Genomic DNA, 20,006 nt, shown 5'->3' with positions numbered 1-20,006 from the left:
GGCTTTTCTCCATGCATGGTCCTTCTTTGGTGCACAGGAATCTGCAGGGACCATGGGCCCAGATTTCTTGACTCTGTTAGTCTTTTATAGAGGTCCTGTCCCATATGGGTCCTTCTATCCCCAACTCCTCCGTAGCACTCCCAGTACTCTGCCCTAAGTTGGGCTGTGAGACTGAGCTTCTGCTTTGATCTCCTGATGGGTAGAGCCAGGGAAACAATGCTCTGCACAATAGCCACAAAAACCATAAAGAATCTTGATTTAACTGTTACCAAGGAACTAAAAGACTTGTATGAAAAAAAAACCCATAAATCTCTGAAGAAAGAGACTGAAGAAGATATGAGAAGATGGAAAGATCTTCCATGGTTGAATATACGTAGGATTAACCAAGAAACAATGGCCATCTTACCAGACCAACCCACATATTTAATGCAGTTCCCATTAAATGCCAACACAATTCTTTACAGCTCCTGAAAAACCAGCTCCTAATTTCATTTGGGACAACAAAAATCCAGAATAGCTAAGACAATCCTGAACATGAAAACGTCTTCTGGAGGGATTGTTGTCCCTGATCTCAACATGTACTATAGAGCAACAGTGATAAAAAGTGCATGGTACTGGCATAAACACAGACAAGTGGATCAATGGAATCCAATCAAAGATCCAGTAATACACTTACACATGTAATTTTTGAGGAAGAAGGCAAACCATACAATAGAAAAAAGAAAGCACCTTCAATGAATTGTGCTGCTCTAGTGCCTGTCTACATGTCAAAAAATGCAAACAGTTATATTCCATGATATTGGATTCAATGTGATCCCTGAGATGGTGAACTAGAAAATCCTGTCTGAGATCCCATTTTGGTCCCTGAGATTGTGAACTGTTTATACTGCCTTTGATCCCATTGTGACCCCTGAGATTGTGAACTATAAAAACACAGGATTTAATAAAGTGAACCCTAGGTCAATGGGTGGAGCAAGCAAGCAGGTGACAGGGATTTAATGTAGGCAAGGCTTTGAGTAGAGGAACAATTAAGATAACTTTCAGGATAACAGGATCTTGGGAATTTAGCTGGAGCCCCTTGGCCTCTGGAAGCTTTTGGACTTGGGTTTTTAGGTATTTTCTTCCTGGGCAGTCAGCTGAGCTAATGAGACTTTGGGACCTTTTCCATTAGGAGGTGAGGTGAGCAGGAAGGTCAGCTGACTGCTTTCTCTGCCTCTCTGAGCTAGCAGGTTTTTTACCACAGCATCTGTCTCCTGTGTCTTTATTGGTAAATTAGAGTGATCTGGGAATTTCAATGAAACCATCCTAGGTACATATTTATTACAATGCACAAAACTCAAGTCCAAGAGGACAAAAGACATTAACATAAAACGGGGAACACTAAATCTATTAGAAGAGATGGTGTGGAAGATCCTTGAACTCTTTGGCACAGGAGACAACTTCCTGAAGAGACACCAACAGCTCAGACTCTAAGAGCAACAATTAATAAGTGAGACATCATTAAATTGAAAAGTTCCTATGAGACAGAGACAACTGCCCCCCCCCAAAAAAAAAACTATAGCGTACTGTCTGAGAAAAGATCTTTACATACTCTACATCCAACAGAGGGCTAATATGCAGTCCATATAAGGAACTCAAGAAATTAAACACCAACAAAGCAAATAATCCCAGTAAAATATTGGGTAAAGGGCTGAAGGGAAAACTCTGCAGGAAAAAATATAAAATTTCTAAGAAGCACTTAACGAAAGGCTCAACATCCATAGCCATCAGGAAAATACAATCAATACCTCTCAGGGATTCCATCTTACATCTATCAGAATGGCTAAGACCAAAAACTCAATACAGAGCACATGCTAGTAAGGATGTGGAGAACGGGGAACTCTCCTTCATTGCTAGTGAGTGTAAACAGGGACAACCATTTTGAAAATCATTCTGGCACTTTCTCTGCAACTTGGGAACAGCACTCCCTCAATACCCAAGTATACCACTCCTGGGCATATACACCAAAGATGCTCTACCATACAACAAGGACATTTGTTCTACAATGTTACTGGTAATGGCCAGAAATTGGACAATCCAGATTTCCCTCAACCAAAGAATGGATAGAGAAACTGTGGTCCATATACACCATGGAATTCTATTTCAGCTGTCAAAAACAAGGACATCATGAAAATTTCAGAGTAACAGAACTTAGAGAATGAAGGAAGCTAGATCAAGGGCATTAAGGAGAATGACTTACAGGCTGCAGTCAAGCTAATCCACTGACCGCTGGCTGTGCACAGAGATGCCAAGAGGCCTGTCAGCTGTTCAGTCCAGGAGGTGATGTCTCTGCTGGTCTTCAGTATACACTGCAATTCTGTAGACGCAGGCTGTAATGCCGGTGATGGACTGCACTTGCTAGCCAAGAGGGGCCAAGTGGCAAAAATCTCAAGTGTCCCTCTTCCATGCCCTTATATAGTCTTGCAGGGAAGGTGTGGCCTAATTAAAGGTGTGGTTGCCAGGCTCAAGACCTGGATTAAAAGGGTGTGGCTCCTTGTTTTGAGATATAGTGTCAACTTTGTGTCTTTGGACCTTTAAATCAGGATTCCATATGGATCTGCCTACTTGAACTGAAGCAAAATCTTTCTCACAGGCAGGCCCTCCATTCTGGGGTTTGAGTTCACTCCAGATGGACTCAAGGTTTAGCAAGAAGGGCCATCCCATGTGTATCTTCTTCCTGTAGCTAAGTCCATATGTGAAGGGATTATGTGAATTTCTACAAGCTACTCTTTCCTCTTGTGATTGTATTACAATTATCCCTGCCATGAGCTTGAAAATGGAAGGAATGTTTTACGCATCTGTCAGGGGTCTGACTGTCACATCAGGTGGGCAGGTGGAAGAGCTCACATATGGTGTCTCACAAGCAGAGCCAGAGACCTCTGAATGTGCTGTCTTCTTGGCTGTCTTTTTCCAATGCAGACTCATGGTCCCTGCATGGGTCTATGCACCTTTACTCATGGTCTTTCCTCTCTGCCTCAGATGATCATCCTTGGAATAACTATGTCATCCCCATGTATGCAATAAGTGTGATATTCTAAGTAGCCTGGTTGGCTGAGGCTGAAGAGACCATGTTAAAAACTGTCAGTCTCCATTTTGTTAGAAACATCCTTAAACCATCCCAAAGACCACAAAGTCTGGAAAATTTCCTTGTTGGAGGGTCAAACTGATCTACACCAAGCTACAGTTGATTTCACCCTTGTTATGTATGATTCAATGGGGTCATAATTCACCCTTTGCCATCTACATACTAGATTACACTTCTCCTGGATCTACTTCTCATGTTCCCACAAATCTGTCTCTCCTATCTAGAGCAGGTGGGTAGAAAGGGAGGTGTAACCATTTAAAGAACCCCAAATAAAGTAGGTTTGGAGAAGGTGAAGCCTACGGGCTTTCTCTGGTATCTAGTGAGAGCAGATGCAGGGACCAACATGGAATATTAGGTGGATCTCAGGAAAACAGCCAAACGGTGGGGGAGAATTTCAGGGGAAGAGGAGTTGAGGACACCAGGAGAAAACAGCCCACGGAATCAAATAAGCAGGGCCCACAGGACCTCACAGAGATGGTCTGAGCAATCACAGGGCCTGTGTCGGTCTGACACATATATGTTTTTATTTTTTTGTTTTTATTTTTGTTTTTTGAGGATTTTTCTGTGTAGCCCTGCTGTCCTGGACTTATTTTTTAGACCAGGCTGGCCTCGAACTCCAAGAAATCTACCTGCCTCTGCCTCCCTCAGTGCTGGGATAACAGGTATACACTACCACCCCTGGCTATGTTTTGTTTTGTTGTTGTTGTTGTTGTTGTTGTTTAGCATGGGTTTTTTGTGGTAATCCTAACAATAAAAGTGAAGATGTCTTTAACTTGTTTGCCCAATCTTGGGATTATTTTCCTCCAACTGGGTTGTCTTACACAGGTTTGATTTGAGAGTTTGATTCTAGCATGCCCCACCCCTTTTTATTTTTTGAGACAGCATTTTTCTATGTACCCCTGGCTGTCCTGGAAGTTGTTCTGTAAACCAGGCTGCCCTCAAACTCACAGAGCTATGACTTTCTCTTCCTTCTGAGCACTGGGATGGAGTGTGCTCCCACAGCCCAGTGCTATGTTCTCTTGGTGTCCTTGGAAAACCTTCTGTTTCCTGAAATAAGACGGAGGAGAGGGACAGAGGTGGGAGGAACTGGAGGAGAAGTGGAAGGGAGGACTGTGGTGAGGCTGCATTGTATGCATGAAGAATAAATAAAGACAAAAAGGAAAAAAATAATTATGTCACCTCACCAACGAGAGAGAGAGAGAGAGAGAGAGAGAGAGAGAGAGAGAGAGAGAGAGAGAGAGAAAGAATACACTCATATAGTTTTAGCGAAGAATTTCATCAAAACTTCCAAAGAAGGGTTAATATCAACACTTCTCTAATTGTTCCAATAAACAGAAACAAAAGAGACACTGCCCAATTTATTTTATGAGGTCACTGTCACACAGATACCCAAACCACATAAAGATCCAAGGAAGAAAGAAAACTATAGACCATTTTCTCTTATGAACATAGATGCAAAAACACTGAATAAAATACTTGCAAAGTGAATCCAGGAACACATCAAAAGCTCACCCACCACGTTCACGTAGGCTTCATTGCAATGACTGAAGGATGGGTCAATATACAGGAATCAATGCACTGAATCTTCTATATACGCAAACTGAAAGACAAAAGGCACACAGTCACCTCATTAAATGCAGAAATGGCCCTTGACTAAACCCAGCACCCTTCATGCTAACAGTCCTGGAGAGATCAGAGACACAAGAGGTATAACTGAACATAACAAAGGCAGTTAGAGCAAGCCCACAGCCAACCCCAACCTCCATGGAGAGAAACTCAAAGCAATTCCACTATAATCAGGAGCAAGTCAAGGTTGTCCACTCTCCATACCTATTAAATAATGAACTTGACATCTTAGTAGAGCAGTAAGACACCTGAAGGAGATCAAGGGTGTACAAATTGGAAAGGAGGTGAGGTGGTGTTAGCACACACCTTTAATCCAAACCACCAGGGAGCCAGATCTCTGGGAGGTCAAGGCCAGCCTGGTCTACAGGCGGCAGTTCCAGGACAGGCAAGGCTACAAAGAGGAACCCTGTCTCCAAAAACAAAAGCAAGGAAGAAGCCAAAATATTCCTATTTTATAGGAATGCTATGAGAGTAAATAGGAGTTACCCTAAACGCCATTGAAGAATTCCTACCGCTTGTAAACACTTTCAGCAAAGTAAGTGAATACAAACTAGCTCACAAAACCAAGTAGCCCTCCTATAGACAGATGATAAACAGACTTAGACAGAAGTCAGTGAAAACAAAACAATAGCCTCACATAATATAAAATAAATGGGGTTCACATTAACAAAGCAAGTGAAAGACTTGTGTGATGCAAACCTCAGGTCTCTGAAGAAACTGAAGATCTCAGGAGATGGAAAGATCTCTCATGCTCTTGGATTGGTAAAACTAACATGGCAAAAATGGCCATCTGACCAAAAAAAAATCTACAGACTCAATGTAATCCATATCCCAAACTTCCAAAACAATTCGTCATAGATTTTGAAAGGACAACTGTCACATTCATATGGAACATATCCTGCACCCCCTCAACCCCCCCAAAAAAAACCAACCAACCAACCAACAAACAAAAAAACCAAGACTAGCTAAAACAATTCTAATGATAAAAGAACTGTAGGAATTCTCACCATTCCGAATTTCAAGTTCTTTTTTTCCCATGTGGTTTTTCCAGACAGGGTTTCTCTGTGTAGTCTTGACTGTCCTGGACTCGCTGTAGAGACCAGGCTGGCCTCGAACTCATAAAGATATACCTGCCTCACCCTCCCAAATCCTGGGATTAAAGGCGTGCACTACCACACCCAGCTCCAATTTCAAGTTCTTCACAGAACTATTGTAATAAAAACCTCTGGGGGCTGGAGAGATGGCTCAGAGGTTAAGAGCACTGACTGCTTTTCCAGAGGACTCAGGTACAATTCCCAGCAACCACATGGCAGCTCACAACTGTCTATAACTGAAAGAGCTGATACCCAGAGACATACATGCAGGCAAAACACTAATGCACATATACATGTACAAATAAATTATTTTTTGAAAACCTCATAGTATTGATATAAAAATTGACACACTGATCAATGGAACCCATTTAAAGACCCAAACATAACTCCATACACCTATGGACACCTGATTTTTAATAAAGAATTCAGAAATACACACTGGAAAAAAATAGTTTTGATGGCTACTTTCAGTTCCCAACCTGACTACATCTGAAATTAACTAAAACTCAAAAGTGGAGGGCACACTGGTATGAAATATTTCGGTTAAGTTCAAGTAGGTAGATCCACTTTGAATACCAATTTGGAGGTAGGAAGACAAATTTAATCCAGATATTGAGGCAAGAAGAGACACATTTAATCCAGGTCTTGGGTCTGAGAGACACACCTTTAATAGGGTCACACCTTCTGCTGGGAGTATATATTGGGTCATGGAGAAGGAAGCTTCGACTCTTTGCCTGCGTGCTCTGACCTTGACAGCAAGTTCACACATTCAGTGCCATTAGAACCTCCTTCTTCAAGATCCGAGCATACACTGAACACCAGTTGAGACATCCAGCCTCGTGGAGTGAGTAACTACTGGCTTCAAGGACTGTCTGTACACAGTCAGCCTTTGTTGCATTGGTTTGCCTGCAGCCTGTAAATCATTCTAATAAATCCCATGTATGCATGTATGTGTGTATATATGTATGTAAGTGTGTGTGTGTATATATATATATATATATGTGTGTATGTGTGTGTGTGTGTGTGTGTGTGTGTGTGTGTGTAGAGCGAGAGAAAGAGAGAGAGAGAGAGAGAGAGAGAGAGAGAGAGAGAGAGGCAGATTGACTCATTCTGTAAGTATGTTACCCTACAGAACCATGACGAATGGAGCACATTTTGAAGTAGAAAGGTATAAAATGTTACAAACACTTCAACACCTGTGTATATTGGCCAAAACATGTTACTAACTGACCTAAGATTCAATGTGGGAAATAGAAATGTAGTGACGAAAAGAGTAGCTTGGGGCCTGAACTGTCTTCCCTGAAATTAATACTGAAATCCAGATAGAAAATCTCAGAGGCCCAGGTTTCCAGTCTCAAAGAAGAGGAAACAGAGCAGGGAACAGAAGCTAAAAAAAATCTAAAAAGCATGTATCATTGCATCCTACAGGGTGAAGAGGAAGCAAATCTTGATTCTTTGGTTTTGAATCCACTTTAACCTTCAAACTCCCTCAGGCAGCAGAAATGTCAGGGAACCTGGCTGCCGAGAGCTGGGGCGCCACACGGATCAGTGGCCAGAAAGTCTCCTACAAGTGGACCATCAGCAACTTCTCTTTTTGCCTGGGGGGAATGTGGGGAGCCATGGAAAGCCCACCTTTTTCATCAGGAGCCAGTGACAGCCCGAAATGGTGTTTGAGACTCTACCCTGATGGGATTGATGAAGAAAGCCGAGATTACCTGTCAGTTTACCTGCAATGGCGCTGTCCGAAGAGCCCAGTTTGGGCAAGCTTCCGAATTTATATCATAAATGCTCAAGGAGAGAGATCCCAAGATGTGAGGAGCACAGGGATCTTAAAGTTCCTGCCGTGTCAATACAGGGGATTCAAAAAGTTCATCCTTCGAGATTTCCTCTTGTCCCATACCCATTGGCTACTCCCGGACGACAGGCTCACTCTCTTCTGCAAGGTGAGTGTGGTCGGAGACTCCTACACCATCTCCGGACAGGACACCGCATCTTCAATAAAGGTTCCAAGGTGCACATTGACTGCTGACCTAGGGGAGCTGTGGGAGACTTCCCTCTTCACAGACTGCAGCCTGTGGGTAGGTGGTCACGAATTCCGGGCTCACAAGGCCATCTTAGCGGCTCGTTCTCCGGTTTTCAGCGCCATGTTTGAACACGACATGAAGGAGAAGCCAAAGGACCAAATTGAGATCCAGGACATGGAGCCTCAAGTCTTCAAGGAGATGATGGGATTCATTTACACAGGGAAGGCGCCAAACCTCCACAGCTTGGCCCCTGCTGTGCTGGCAGCTGCTGACAGGTATGGCCTGGAGCAACTGAAAGTCATGTGTGAGGACGCCCTCTGCAGGGACCTCTCAGTGGAGAATGCTGCTCACACTCTCTTCCTGGCTGACCTCCACAGTGCACAAGAGCTGAAAATGCACGCCCTAGATTTCATTACAGTTCATGCTTCCGAGGTCTCTGAGACCTCAGGGTGGAAGGAAACGGTGGAAGCCCATCCCCACTTGCTGGCTGAAGCATTCCAGAACCTGGCTTACTTTCAGTCTTTTCCCTGAGGCCCCTCTCAAAGCCTGGAGTGATCCTAGCACCTGTTTAGTTGTCACCTAAACCTTTCTCCTAGAATCATCAGCCGATGTTGTCAGCAACTTCCAGTGAATCTGGGGAAAGACAGCCTGGTGGCTCAGGATTTCAAACATCTGCAAGAGGTTGGAATGATCTCCAAGTGGACAGCCCTGGGCTCTGCTGTGCTCCACCTAACATCTGCCTTCTTGCTGGAATTGTTTCATTTTGTCCCCTGACTTGAAGACTGAGTCAACGTAGGTGCTTGCAGGAAACACAGTACAGAGATGGTTTATAGGAGGTGTCAAGGAACCTCTTTTGATTCGACTGAGCAGAATTCATGAGCAAGGGATCAGGACCAAGGAGAAAACAAACATTAACATTTACTCAGAAGGGTAGAAAAAGGCAATGACTTTTTTCCCACCATAACTCAGTGTGTGGGAACTGAAGAGATAACTCAGTTGGCAAAAGCACTGGTGCTCTTGCAGAGGACACGTGGACTGTTCCCAGCACACACAGGAGTTTTCATCCATCAGTGACTGGACATCCAGGGGATCTCAGACACTTCCTGGTGTGCATGGACACATACATCTCTGTAGACAAAGCCTTCCAAATGAAATAAAAAATGAATAAAAGTGTTTAATCAGTTGTAGAGTCCTCTTATTTTTTTTATTAATTAGTTAATTAATATACTTTACACTAGACTGGAACTTCCCCCCTCCTCTCCTCCCTGTCTCTTTCTCTCCCCCCCTCCCATGCTTTTGTCTCCCCTCCCTTCCGCTCCTCTTATGCCCCCTCTCTTTCGTTTCAGGGAAGAGGAGACCTCCCATGGGTATCAACCCACCTTGGCATGTCAAGTACACCTGGTGGCATCTTCTACTGACACTACACAAGGTGGTCAGTGGTCCCCTTAGGGAAAAGGAACCCAAAAGCAGGCAAAAGTCAGGGCCAGTCCCCACTCCTCCTGTTAGAGCCCACATGAGAACCAAGCTGTACCTGTTACACATGTGTGCAGGTTGGTTCTGGTCCACGGATGTTCTCTAGGTGATGGTTCAGTCCCTGTGATCCCCCATAGTCCCAGTTTTGTTGATTTTGTAGGTTTTCCTTTTGTGTCCTTGACCACTTGACCCTTTCAATCCTTCCTCCCCCTCTTCCATGAGCCTGGTGAGGCTGTGCATGCCTCTAATCCCAGCACACAGAGGGGGCTGAGGCAGGTGGATCTCTGTGAATTTGAGGCCAGCCTGGTCTACAAACAAATCCAGCATAACCCAGGCTACACAGAGATACCTCCTCTCAAAAAAAATGATTTTCTGAGCTCTGCCTAATCTTTGGCCCTGGGTCTCTTCATCTGTTCATCTGGCTACAATATTTTTTTTTGAGACAGCATTTCTCAGTGTAGTCTTGGCTGTCCTGGTCTCACTTTGTTGACCAGGCTGGCCTTGAACTCACAGAGATCCACTTTGTTTCTATCTCCCTGGGTGCTGGGATTAAGGGCATGCACCTCATCACCAGGCTCATGGAAAAGAAGAAGGAAGGGCCAAATGGTCAAGGATGCCACCACACCCAGCGCAGCTGCAGCTTCTTTATACCACTCCTGGCAACCTTGCAACTGTAATATGGTTACTGCAATGGCTCATAACGGAAACCCCTGATATGCAGGATTTCTGATATTCTACCTCTTTGAAAGGGTCAATAGACGCCCCCACAAAGTGTTGAGAAACATGGATCCATGCCATGTCTGCCAGGAAACCAGGCAGACTGCTGCAGACCTTCCCCACTCTTCACAGACCCAGTGCCACAGTGTCATGCCCACCTCTGCAGCAGACCTCCTGTGGGAGTCTCATTTGCCCACTGTTCCCATCTGCTATGGATACCGCACATCTTCCCTTCTAACTCCCCTCTGCTCTTTCTTTGCCATCTCCATCAGCCCAGGACAGGCCCCCATGCCAAGCCAAGGGCCACTCTTTCCAGGGTAACAAGAGTCCAAAAGCAGATCCATGTACCATCCTTTGCTCCCCCCATGTCAAATTTCCCCATTCTCAGTCGCAGCTCTGTAGCAGAAACTCTTCTCTGGTCTTTCTTTCCTGTCTGACGCCATTGTCCCCCCCCCCTCCAATGGCTCACACAGATCTTCTCCCCAAGTCTTCCTTACCCCAACAGCCCCCACCATCCCAGCCCCAACACGGCAGGCCTTCACTAGGAACAGGGCAGCAGAGCAGGGCAGGAAACAGGTGAGGCAACTGAAGGTTCTCATCGCTCCCCCCTTCCGTGCCAATCCAGTCCCCCAGTCTCACCCCCATAGCTGTGACAGAACACCATGTGCAGCCCTCCTTCCTCCACCCCCTGTCTACATCGCCTGTGGATCCCACAGACAAGTGACTTTGACCCCCCCTCCAGCCACAAACGCAATCGCTCCGTGATAACCCACAGGTCAAACCTGCCAAGAAAGCTGCTTGTCATCTTCCTCTCTTCTGCTACTCTAGATCCAAGCCCCAAATACCCCACCACAGCTGAGGCACAAGACATAAACCTTAATATGAACTTCATGAGGCTAACAGAGGTTTTAAGAAAGTGAATAAATCCCTAGGAAACAAAAGAAAAGACAAACTGGGTTGTAGTGGCCCAAGCCTTTAATCCCAGCGCATGGGGGGCAGAGGCAGGCTGACCTATGTGAGAGTGAGGCCAGTCTGCTCTACAAAGTGAGTTCCAGGACAGCCAGACCTACACACAGAGAAGCCGTGTATCATAACAAACAAATAACAAAAACAACAACAACAAAGAAGTGAGTAAGTCCTTAAAGAAACAAAATTAAAGATGAACGGGACAGTGGTGGCGCAAGCCTTTAATCCCAGGACTCGGGCGGCAGAGGCAGTGGAACACTACGAGTTCAAGGCCAGCCTGGTCTACAGAGTAATTCCAGGACAGCCAAGGCTACACACAGAAACCCTGTTTCCAAAAACAGAAATAAAACTGGAAAAATGAACAAATTCCTTAAAGGAAATACAAACAGCTAAAGAAAAAAGGAGAAACTACATAAGGTTTGAGAATATAAATAGAAACAATAAAGAGAAGAAAATGGGAATTCTGGAAGTCAAAAGTCTAGGTAAGTGAAGGGAAGCTACAGCTACAAGCATCACCATCAGAATGCAGGAGAAGCAGAGACAGCCTCAGGCACTGAACCTTTGATAGAAGAAATATATATTTCCATTGAAAACATTAAAACCTAAAAGGTTCATTTCATGAGACATGCAGGAAATCAGGAACAGAATGATGAGACCAAACCTAAGAATAACAGAAATTTAAAAAGCTGAAGTGTCTAAAGGCAAAATGTTAGGTAACCAGTCCAGCTGGTCAGTTATTGGGGGGCCGAGGGGGGTCGCAACCTGTGGATAAAGAAATGGGCGAGAGAGATGCAGAGCTCTAGGAAACCGTAGCTTGTCAAGAGCCGTTTATTGAAGGTAAGGGCAGGCTTTTTAAAACCTGCTTTAGGGAGGGCGGGGGTAAGCGAGGAGGGTAATGGAAAAGTACAAAATCTTCTGGGGTTGAGCCCCGGGAACATCTGCAGAGGGAGGGGTTTTCCTAGTTGAGGCAAAGCAGGATGTCTCTGTGGTTATCTCAGGATCGGATCGCTCTCTTCTCAGGGCTAAGCCAGAAGCCTTGCGTGCCTAGTGAGTGGCCAAGCAGGATGTTTGCTGCAGATGCTGAACGGGTGGGGGTCAGCCACGGGCCGTTTGGTCCCTGGCAGTTAGGGTCAGAGTTGTCTGCTGAAGAAAAGTTCCAAGGCAGTATGCAAAAACATAGAGTGGTTTTTTTAATTCTTTTTTTTAAAAAAATATTTTATTAATTGATTCATATTGCATCTCAATTGTTATCCCATCCCTTGTATCCTCCATTCCTCCTTCCCTCGCACTTTCCCCCTACTCCGTTCCCCTCTGTCTGTGACTGAGAGGGGACCTCCTCCCCCTGTATATGCCCATAGGGTATCAAGTCTCTTCTTGGTAGCCTGCTATCCTTCCTCTGAGTGCCACCAGGCCTCCCCATCAAGGGGTCCTGGTCAAATATAGGGCACCAGAGTTCATGTCAAAGAGTGCTTTTAATCTAGCACTGGAGGGGACCCTCTCCCTGAAATGAGCACGCAGGCTAAATTTATGGACAGTTGGAGGGACCTGTGAGAACAGAATTGAGTCAGAGTGTACCAGGGGATTCAAGACTGGCTGTTTGTTTGGTTACTGGGGACTTTTGAGTCACTGAAATTTTGGCTCTTACTCAGGTGTTGGCTTTTAATTTGATTGCATGGGGACAGCTGTGTTCTTTACCAAGGTCACGAGGTAATAAAAACATGGTATCTGGCCATTTTCTTCTATAAGCTGATTAGCTGCCCATGAGCTGTCCATAACTTGTGGTTTTTTCAGGAATTGTTAGAAACTTGGCCTAGTTAGGCAGAGTGAAAACCTGTAGCCCAGTCAAGCAGCTGGGGTCTTTGGGAGGTGTTGGGATCTGTTCGGCCCCTGGAGTCAGATCCCAGGGCAGAAAGTATTATCTATAAGGCCCTCAAGCCAGTGGGTGGCCAGGACCCATGCCTGAGGACCTCCAACTTCCATTTTCCATCCAAAGAACACTCAAACTCCCCTAAAGGCCAGACCTAGCGCCTACCCTACACAGTGAAAAGACCAAGCTCTGGACTTGAAATCCCAGCAGTCCCCTACCTGGAAAGCTCCCTTCTCTCAGGACATCCTATACAAGCCCTGTCTCTTCTCGGTTCTCTGATGTGTCTTGCCTGAGGAGAGGCAGCCATCCTCCTGGGTTCCTCCCTCCCAGTAAACCTCTTGGTGAGATTTGTTGTGCTGTGTGGCTTTGTGGGATTTCTTGGTTCCCAGCTGCTAGTGTACACTTCCACCTGAGGTGTGACACTTCGGTCCTATGACTCAGGCAGGCTCTCCAGGTTCCTGTGCTCCTCCTTGGGGTCTGAGCTGCCCTGGGACCCTATCCCTCACCTCCAGTCCACCACCCACAGGCTCCCCTTCTGGCTCACCAACTGCTTATCACCCGCTTCTTCACCCGTGGCAGCCAGATAAGTTTCTGCTTTGGTGGGTGTAAATGTTTCTCTGAATCCCAGGAAGTGACTGTTGAGCCTCAGACACCCCTCTTTGAGGCAGAGGTACGTGCACCAATGCTCTTTAAGTTCATGGCCAGCATTCTTCACCTGACCTCATCCCCTCACCTTTGGAGATGCAATTCTGCAGTCTCCATGGGCACAAGTGGGTGGGTTTATTTCACCTCCTCCTCTCCTGCCCTCCCTCCAGAGCTGCCTGTACTATCACAGCTTTTCTAGGACCTCCTGGGTTTTTTGTTTTGTTTTGGTTGATGTTTTTTGTTTTTGAGACAGGGGTTTTCTGTGTGGCCTTGGCTGTCCTGGCACTTTGTAGACTAGGCTGGCCTCGAACTCACAGTGATCTGCCTGCCTCTGCCTCCCAAGTGCTGGGATTAAAGGCATGTGCCAAACCAGGCTCCTAGGGAGGCAAAGGCAGGCGGTTTGCTGTGAGTTTGAGGCCAGCCTGTTCTACAAAGAGAGTCCAGGACAGCCAGGGATACACAGAGAAACCCTGTCTCAAAAACAAACAAACAAAAACAAAACAAAACAAAAGGCTTGCACCACCATGCCTGGCTCCAATTGCTTTCTGTAACAGGATTAAGTCAAGTTAACCCTAGGTCAAGAGGTTGAGCAGCACCAGCTGACAGGGATTAAACAGAAAGGAGGAGCACTGAGTTAAGGAGTATTTAAGACAGAGTGCTGAAGAAGAGCTTTGGAGGATTTTGACTTTTAGATTTGGCTTTTTCCTCTGGGACATGAGTTGAATAGGAAGGTCAGCTGGGTGCTTTCTCTGCCTCTCTGAGCTAGCAGGCCTTCACCTTAGCCTCTGGCTCCTGAGTCTTCATTGGTAAATCAAACAGTTGGGACTTGTTTAAAGAACACTGATGGGCCCTAAATTTATTCACTTTTGTGATTGAACTTGGCCAGAATTCCCGACAGATAATCAGTTCAAAATGGTATCTTAGGTTCTAATATTATTTGGGACCTCTGTGAATACTGTAATCATTCAGAGAAATGAAAAAAAGGATTCCCCTTTCCTATTTCTCTTTTTTCCACTCCGAGCCCTCATTGTTTTGTGTTCTCTCTCTCTCTCTCTCTCTCTCTCTCTCTCTCTCTCTCTCTCTCTCTCTCTCTCACTGTGTAAATGTCCTGCTGTTTAAGTCACAGTTGAAGCATTGCAGCATGAACCAATGGAAGCAGAGGCGCAGACACCTGCAGTGTGCACACATCCCCTACACACTTTCCCCGGGCTGGAGCATTTCTACCTCCCTGCTGCAGAACCCTCCAATTATGACTAAGGCTTAAGGTTTTTTGTTGTTGTTGTTTTTTGTTTTTTGTTTTTTGTTTTTGTTATTGTTGTTGTTTTTGGTGTTTTTGTTGTTGTTGTTGTTGTTGTTTTACCGCTAGGCTCAGGAGGCTCAGGAGGAAGAAGACAAGTTAGATGGCACCGTTGGTGAAATATTCTGTCCTTTTTCCAGTACGTAAAAAAAGGAAGGCAAGTTAAACAGGCACCATTTGTGAAATATTCTACCTTATTTATGAAAAATCAGGTGTCCATAGATAGGTATTTAGGTTTATATCTCAGTCTTCAATTCCATTCCATTGATCAATATGTCTGCTTTAGGCCAATACCATACAGTTTTCATTACTGTAACCCTATAAGACAACTTGAAATCAGAAATGAGGAGAAATCCTGGAGTTGTTTTATTGCTCAGGATTGTTTTAGCTATCATTTTTGTTGTTGTTGTTGTTGTGTTTTGTTGGGTTTCCATATGAAATTGAGAACTGTCTTTGAAGATCTGTGAAAGTTGTGGTACCATTGTGGTGGGGATTGCATCCAGTGTGTAGATTGTTTTTAGTAAGGTGGTCATTTTTACTATGTTAATCCTCCTGATCTGTGAGCATTGGGGATATTTCCATCTTCTTATATCTTCTTCAACTTCTTTCTTCAAAGACTTGAATTTTTATCTTATAGTCCTTTGATTGCTTGGCTAAAGTTAGCTCAAGAAATTTATATTCCTTGAGAGTATTGTGAAAGGTGGGTTTCTAGATTTCTTTCTAATTCTGTTTATCATTTTTATATGGGAGCTCTGCTGACTTTTGTGAGTACTTCGGTATCCAGGCACTTGATGAAAGTGATTATTAGCTGTAGAAGATCCCAGGTGGAATTTTTAGGTTCACAGATCTACCGTCATATCATCTGCAAAGAAGAATATTTTGACTTCATCTTTCCGATTTGTGCGCCCTTTATCTCCTTCAGTTCTCATTGCTCTTTCAAAGACATCAAGTACTGTATTCTATGGGTAGAGAGAGAGTCGACAACCTTGGGTTGTTCCTGATTTTAGTGGAGTTGGTTTGAGTGTCTCCCCATGTAGGTTGATGCTGGCTGTGGGCTTGCTGGATCCTGCCTTTATTATGCTCAGTTGTTGTGTCTCTAATATCTCCAGGATGTTTCTCATGAATGGTGTTGGATTTTGTCAAAGGCCTTTTCTACAGCGAATGAGGTGATCGTGTACTTTCATCTTTCAATTTGATTATACAGTAGTATCAATTGATTTTTGCATGTTGAACCACCTTGCTTCACTGGCATGAGGCCAAAGTGACCATGGTGGATGAGCTTTGATGTGATTTAGGGTTTGGATTTTGAGTATTTTATTGAGTTCTTCTGAATAATTTTTCATAAAGGAAATTGGTCTGTAATTCTCTTTCTTTGTTGGGTCTTTATGTAGTTAGGGTATCAGGGTAACAATGGCGTCATAAACAGATTGTGCAATGACCCTTCTGTTGCTATTTAGTGGAATTATTTGAGGAGTATTAGTGCTAAATGTTCTTTGGAAGTCTTGGCGTATTCTGTGCTAAAATGGTCTGGCATGGTTCTTTTTGTGTGAGGTAACTTACTTTTTCTTTTTCGTTATTCTTCTCTCAAAAAGTACAACCCGACTGCAGCCTCCGCTCCCTTCGCTTCTCCAGATTCTGCCCCCTCTATTTCCCCTCTTCTCTAAAATTACTGTTCTTACTTTTCTTCCAAACAAAGTATGCCTCCCAGGGATACCAACTGACCACAGCATGACAAAAGGCACTAAGAGTAGGCATAACCCATCACACCAGGGCTGGGTGAGGTAACACAGGAGTAGGCAGAGGGTCTCAGGAGCAACCAGAAGAATCAGAGATTTCCCACTCCCAATGCTAGCAGTCATGTAGAAGGGGATGGTTAGGAATGGTAAGATCTGTGGGACCCTCAGCAGCTGTGAGGAGTGGGGCAGTGAAGTCCCCCACAGGGTGTCTGCGACAGACCTCAGGTAGGGCGCCAGTCCAGGATCTCAATCATCCTGGAGGCAAATTTGTATTGCATATGTAAAGGAAGAAAACCGCAATTAGTTGATAGACTGCTGAGGATGGTAAACCATGGTGGTCAGCTGAGACTCAAGGTATTTTGCTGACAAACAGATCTGGATGGTCTTGAAAGTGTGCATGGCAGTGTTTGGTGTACATGCAAAGTGTAACGCAGTATGTAGATGGCAAAGGGGCAGTTTGACATCATGGAATCAAACATAATAAATGTACAATTAGACTGCAGCTCAGTGTAGATCAGTTTGGCCCTCCAGCAAAAATTTGTCCAGGGTTTGTGGTCTTTGGAATGGTTTAATGATGTTTCTAACAAAATGGAATCTGAAAGTTTTTATCATGGTCTCTTCAGCCTCAGCCAACCAGGATATTTAGAATATCACACTTATTGCATACATGGGGATGATATAGGTATTGCAAGGATGGTTATCTGAGGCAGAGGGGAAAGACCATGAATAAAGGTGCATAGACTCATGCAGAGACCATGAGTCTGCATTGGAAAAAGACAGTGAAGAAGACAGCACATTCAGAGGTCTCTGGCTCTGGTTGTGAGACACCATAGGTGAGCTCTTCCACCTGCCCACCTGTTGTGAAGTCAGACCCCTGACAGATGAGTAAAACATTCCTTGCATTTTCAAGCTCGTGCCAGTGATAATTGTAACACAATCACAAGAGGAAAGAGTACCTGTGTAGAAATTCACATAATCCCTTCACATATGGACTTAGCTACAGGAAGAAGATACACATGGGATGGCACTTCTTGCTAAACCTTGAGTCCATCTGGAGTGAACTCAAACCTCAGAATGGAGGGCCTGCCTGAGAGAAAGATTTGGCATCAGTTCAAGTAGGCAGATCCATATGGAATCCTGATTTGGAAGTCCAAAGACGCAAAGTTGACACTAGATCCCAAAACAAGGAGCGACACCCTTTTAATCCAGGTCTTTAGCCTGGCAACCACACCTTTAATTAGGCCACACCTTCCCTGCAAGACTATATAAGGGCATGGAAAAGGGAAGCTTGGGATTTTTGCCACTTGGCCCCTCTTGGCTAGCAAGTGCAGCCCATCACCGGCATTACAGCCTGCTTCTGCAGGTTTACAGTGTATACTGAAGACCAGCAGAGACATCGCCTCCTGGACTGAACAGCTAACAGGCCTCTTGGCATCTCTGTGCACAGCCAGTGGTCAGTGGATTAGCTTGACTGCAGCCTGTAAGTCATTCTCCTCAATGCCCTTGATCTAGCTTCCTTCATTCTCTAAGTTCTGTCACTCTGAAATTTTCATGATGTCCTTGTTTTTGACAGCTGAAATAGAATTCCATGGTGAATGTGGAGCACAGTTTCTCTATGCATTCTTTGGTTGAGGGACATCTGGATTGTCTAATTTCTGGCCATTACCAGTAACATTGTAGATCAAATTTCCTTGTTGTATGGTAGAGCATCTTTGGTGTATATGCCCAGGAGTGGTATGCTTGGGTATTGAGGGAGTGCTGTTCCCAAGTTTCAGAGAAAGTGCCAGAATGATTTCAAAAATGGTTTTACCCGTTTGCACTCTCACTAGCAATGAAGGAGAGTTCCCCTTTCTCCACATCCTTACCAGCATGTGCTCTGTCTTGAGTTTTTGGTCTTAGCCATTCTGAAGGTGTAAGATGGAACCCCTGAGGGGTATTGATTGTATTTTCCTGATTGCTATGGATGTTGAGCCTTTTGTTAAGTGTTTCTTAGAAATCTCATATTTTTTCCTTGAGAGGTTTCTGTTCAGCTCTGTACCCAATATTTTAATGGGATTATTTGGTTTGTTGGTGTTCAATTTCTTGAGTTCCTTATATGGACTGCATATTAGCCCTCTGTTGGATGTAGAGTTGGTGAAGATCTTTTCTCAGACAATAGGCTATAGTTTTGTTTTTTGGCAGTGGCCTCTGTCTCATAGGAACTTTTCAATTTAATGATGTCTCACTTATTAATTGTTGATCTTAGCATCTGGGCTGTTGGTATTTCGTGAGGAAGTTGTCTCCTTTGCCAAAGAGTTCAAGGATCTTCCACACTATCTCTTTTAATAGATTTAGTGCTCCTCGTTTTATGATAATGTCTTTTGTGCTCTGGCACTTGAGTTTTGTGCTGTAATAACTATGGATCTAGGATGGTTTCCGTGAAATTCCCACATCACTTTATTTTTCCAATAAAGACACAGGAGACAGATGTTGTGGTGAAAAACCTGCTAGCTAAGAGAGGCAGAGAAAGCAGTCATCTGACCTCCCTGCTCAGCTCACCTCCTGATGGAAAAGGTCCCAAAGTCTCATTAGCTCAGCTGACTGCCCAGGAAGAAAATACCTAGAATCCCAAGCCCAAAAGCTTCCAGAGGCCAAAGAGCTCAGCTAAAATCCCAAGATCCTGTTATCCTGATAGTTATCTTAATTGTTCCTCTACTCAAAGCCCCACCTATGTTTAATCCCCGTCAGCTGCTTTCTTGCCCCACCCATTGACCTAGGGTTAACTTTATTAAATCCTGTGTTTTTATAGTTCACAATGTCAGGGGTCACAATGGGATCAAAGGCAGTATAAACAGTTCACAATCTCAAGGACCAAAATGGGATCTCAGACAGGATTTTCTAGTTCACCATCTCAGGGATCACATTGAATCCAACATCATGGAACATATCTATTTGCTTTTTTGACATGTAGACATGCACTAGACCACGACAATTCATTGAAGGTTCTTTCTTTTTTCTATCGTATGGTTTGCCTTCTTCCTCAAAAATTACATGTGTGAGTGTATTTCCAGAACTTTTATTGGATTCCATTGAGCAACCTGTCTGTGTTTACGCAAGTACCATGTACTTTTTATCACTGTTGCTCTATAGTACATCTTGAGGTCAGGAACAACCATCCCTCCAGAAGATGTTTTCATGGTCAGGATTGTCTTAGCTATTCTGGATTTTTGTTGTCCCAAATGAAGTTGAGAGCTGGTTTTTCAGGAGCTGTAAAGAATTGTGTTGGCATTTAATGGGAACGGCATTAAATCTGTGGGTTGCTGTGGTAAGATGGCCATTGTTTCTTGGTTAATCCTACCTATCCTCAACCATGGAAGATCTTTCCATCTTCTCATATTTTCTTCAGTCTCTTTCTTCAGAGATTTGATGGTTTTTTTTCATACAAGACATTTAGTTTC

At 44.3% G+C, this 20,006-nt stretch overlaps 2 protein-coding genes across 13 annotated transcripts in view; one reads left to right on the top strand and one right to left on the bottom strand.

Moving 5' to 3' along the window:
* The window catches only part of LOC311590337 (speckle-type POZ protein-like), a 399,822-nt gene that overhangs the window by 113,452 nt on the left and 266,364 nt on the right, over nt 1–20,006 (bottom strand). For 2 of the 12 annotated variants that reach the window (XR_014776839.1, XR_014776840.1), the window contains exons 1-2: nt 5,758–5,903; nt 4,641–4,724 (exon numbers count right to left, since the gene is read on the bottom strand). The gene's annotated coding sequence lies outside the window, so the exon portion shown is untranslated. Of the gene's footprint in view, nt 1–198; nt 222–2,244; nt 2,357–2,944; nt 4,246–4,600; nt 4,725–4,954; nt 5,109–5,757; nt 5,917–20,006 lie in introns of those variants that run through there. The other 10 variants (XR_014776833.1, XR_014776834.1, XR_014776837.1 and 7 more) reach the window with 10 other exon arrangements.
* Nucleotides 7,423–8,448, top strand: LOC311590342 (speckle-type POZ protein-like). Its single transcript, XM_084769238.1, has one exon. The coding sequence runs from the start codon at nt 7,452–7,454 to the stop codon at nt 8,397–8,399; it is 948 nt and encodes a 315-aa protein (XP_084625364.1). The 5' UTR covers nt 7,423–7,451; the 3' UTR covers nt 8,400–8,448.

The sequence above is a fragment of the Acomys minous genome (genome assembly GCF_964271855.1).
Source record: "Acomys minous genome assembly, chromosome: 19".
In the NCBI taxonomy this organism is placed as follows: domain Eukaryota; kingdom Metazoa; phylum Chordata; class Mammalia; order Rodentia; family Muridae; genus Acomys; species Acomys minous.
The sequence above is the reverse complement of the archived record's forward strand: the minus strand, read 5'-3'. Positions and strand labels throughout refer to the sequence as shown.

Coding starts and splice junctions, on each gene's coding strand:
- LOC311590342 (XM_084769238.1), top strand. CDS start 7,452: ATGTGGGGAGCCATGGAAAGCCCACCTTTTTCATCAGGAGCCAGTGAC.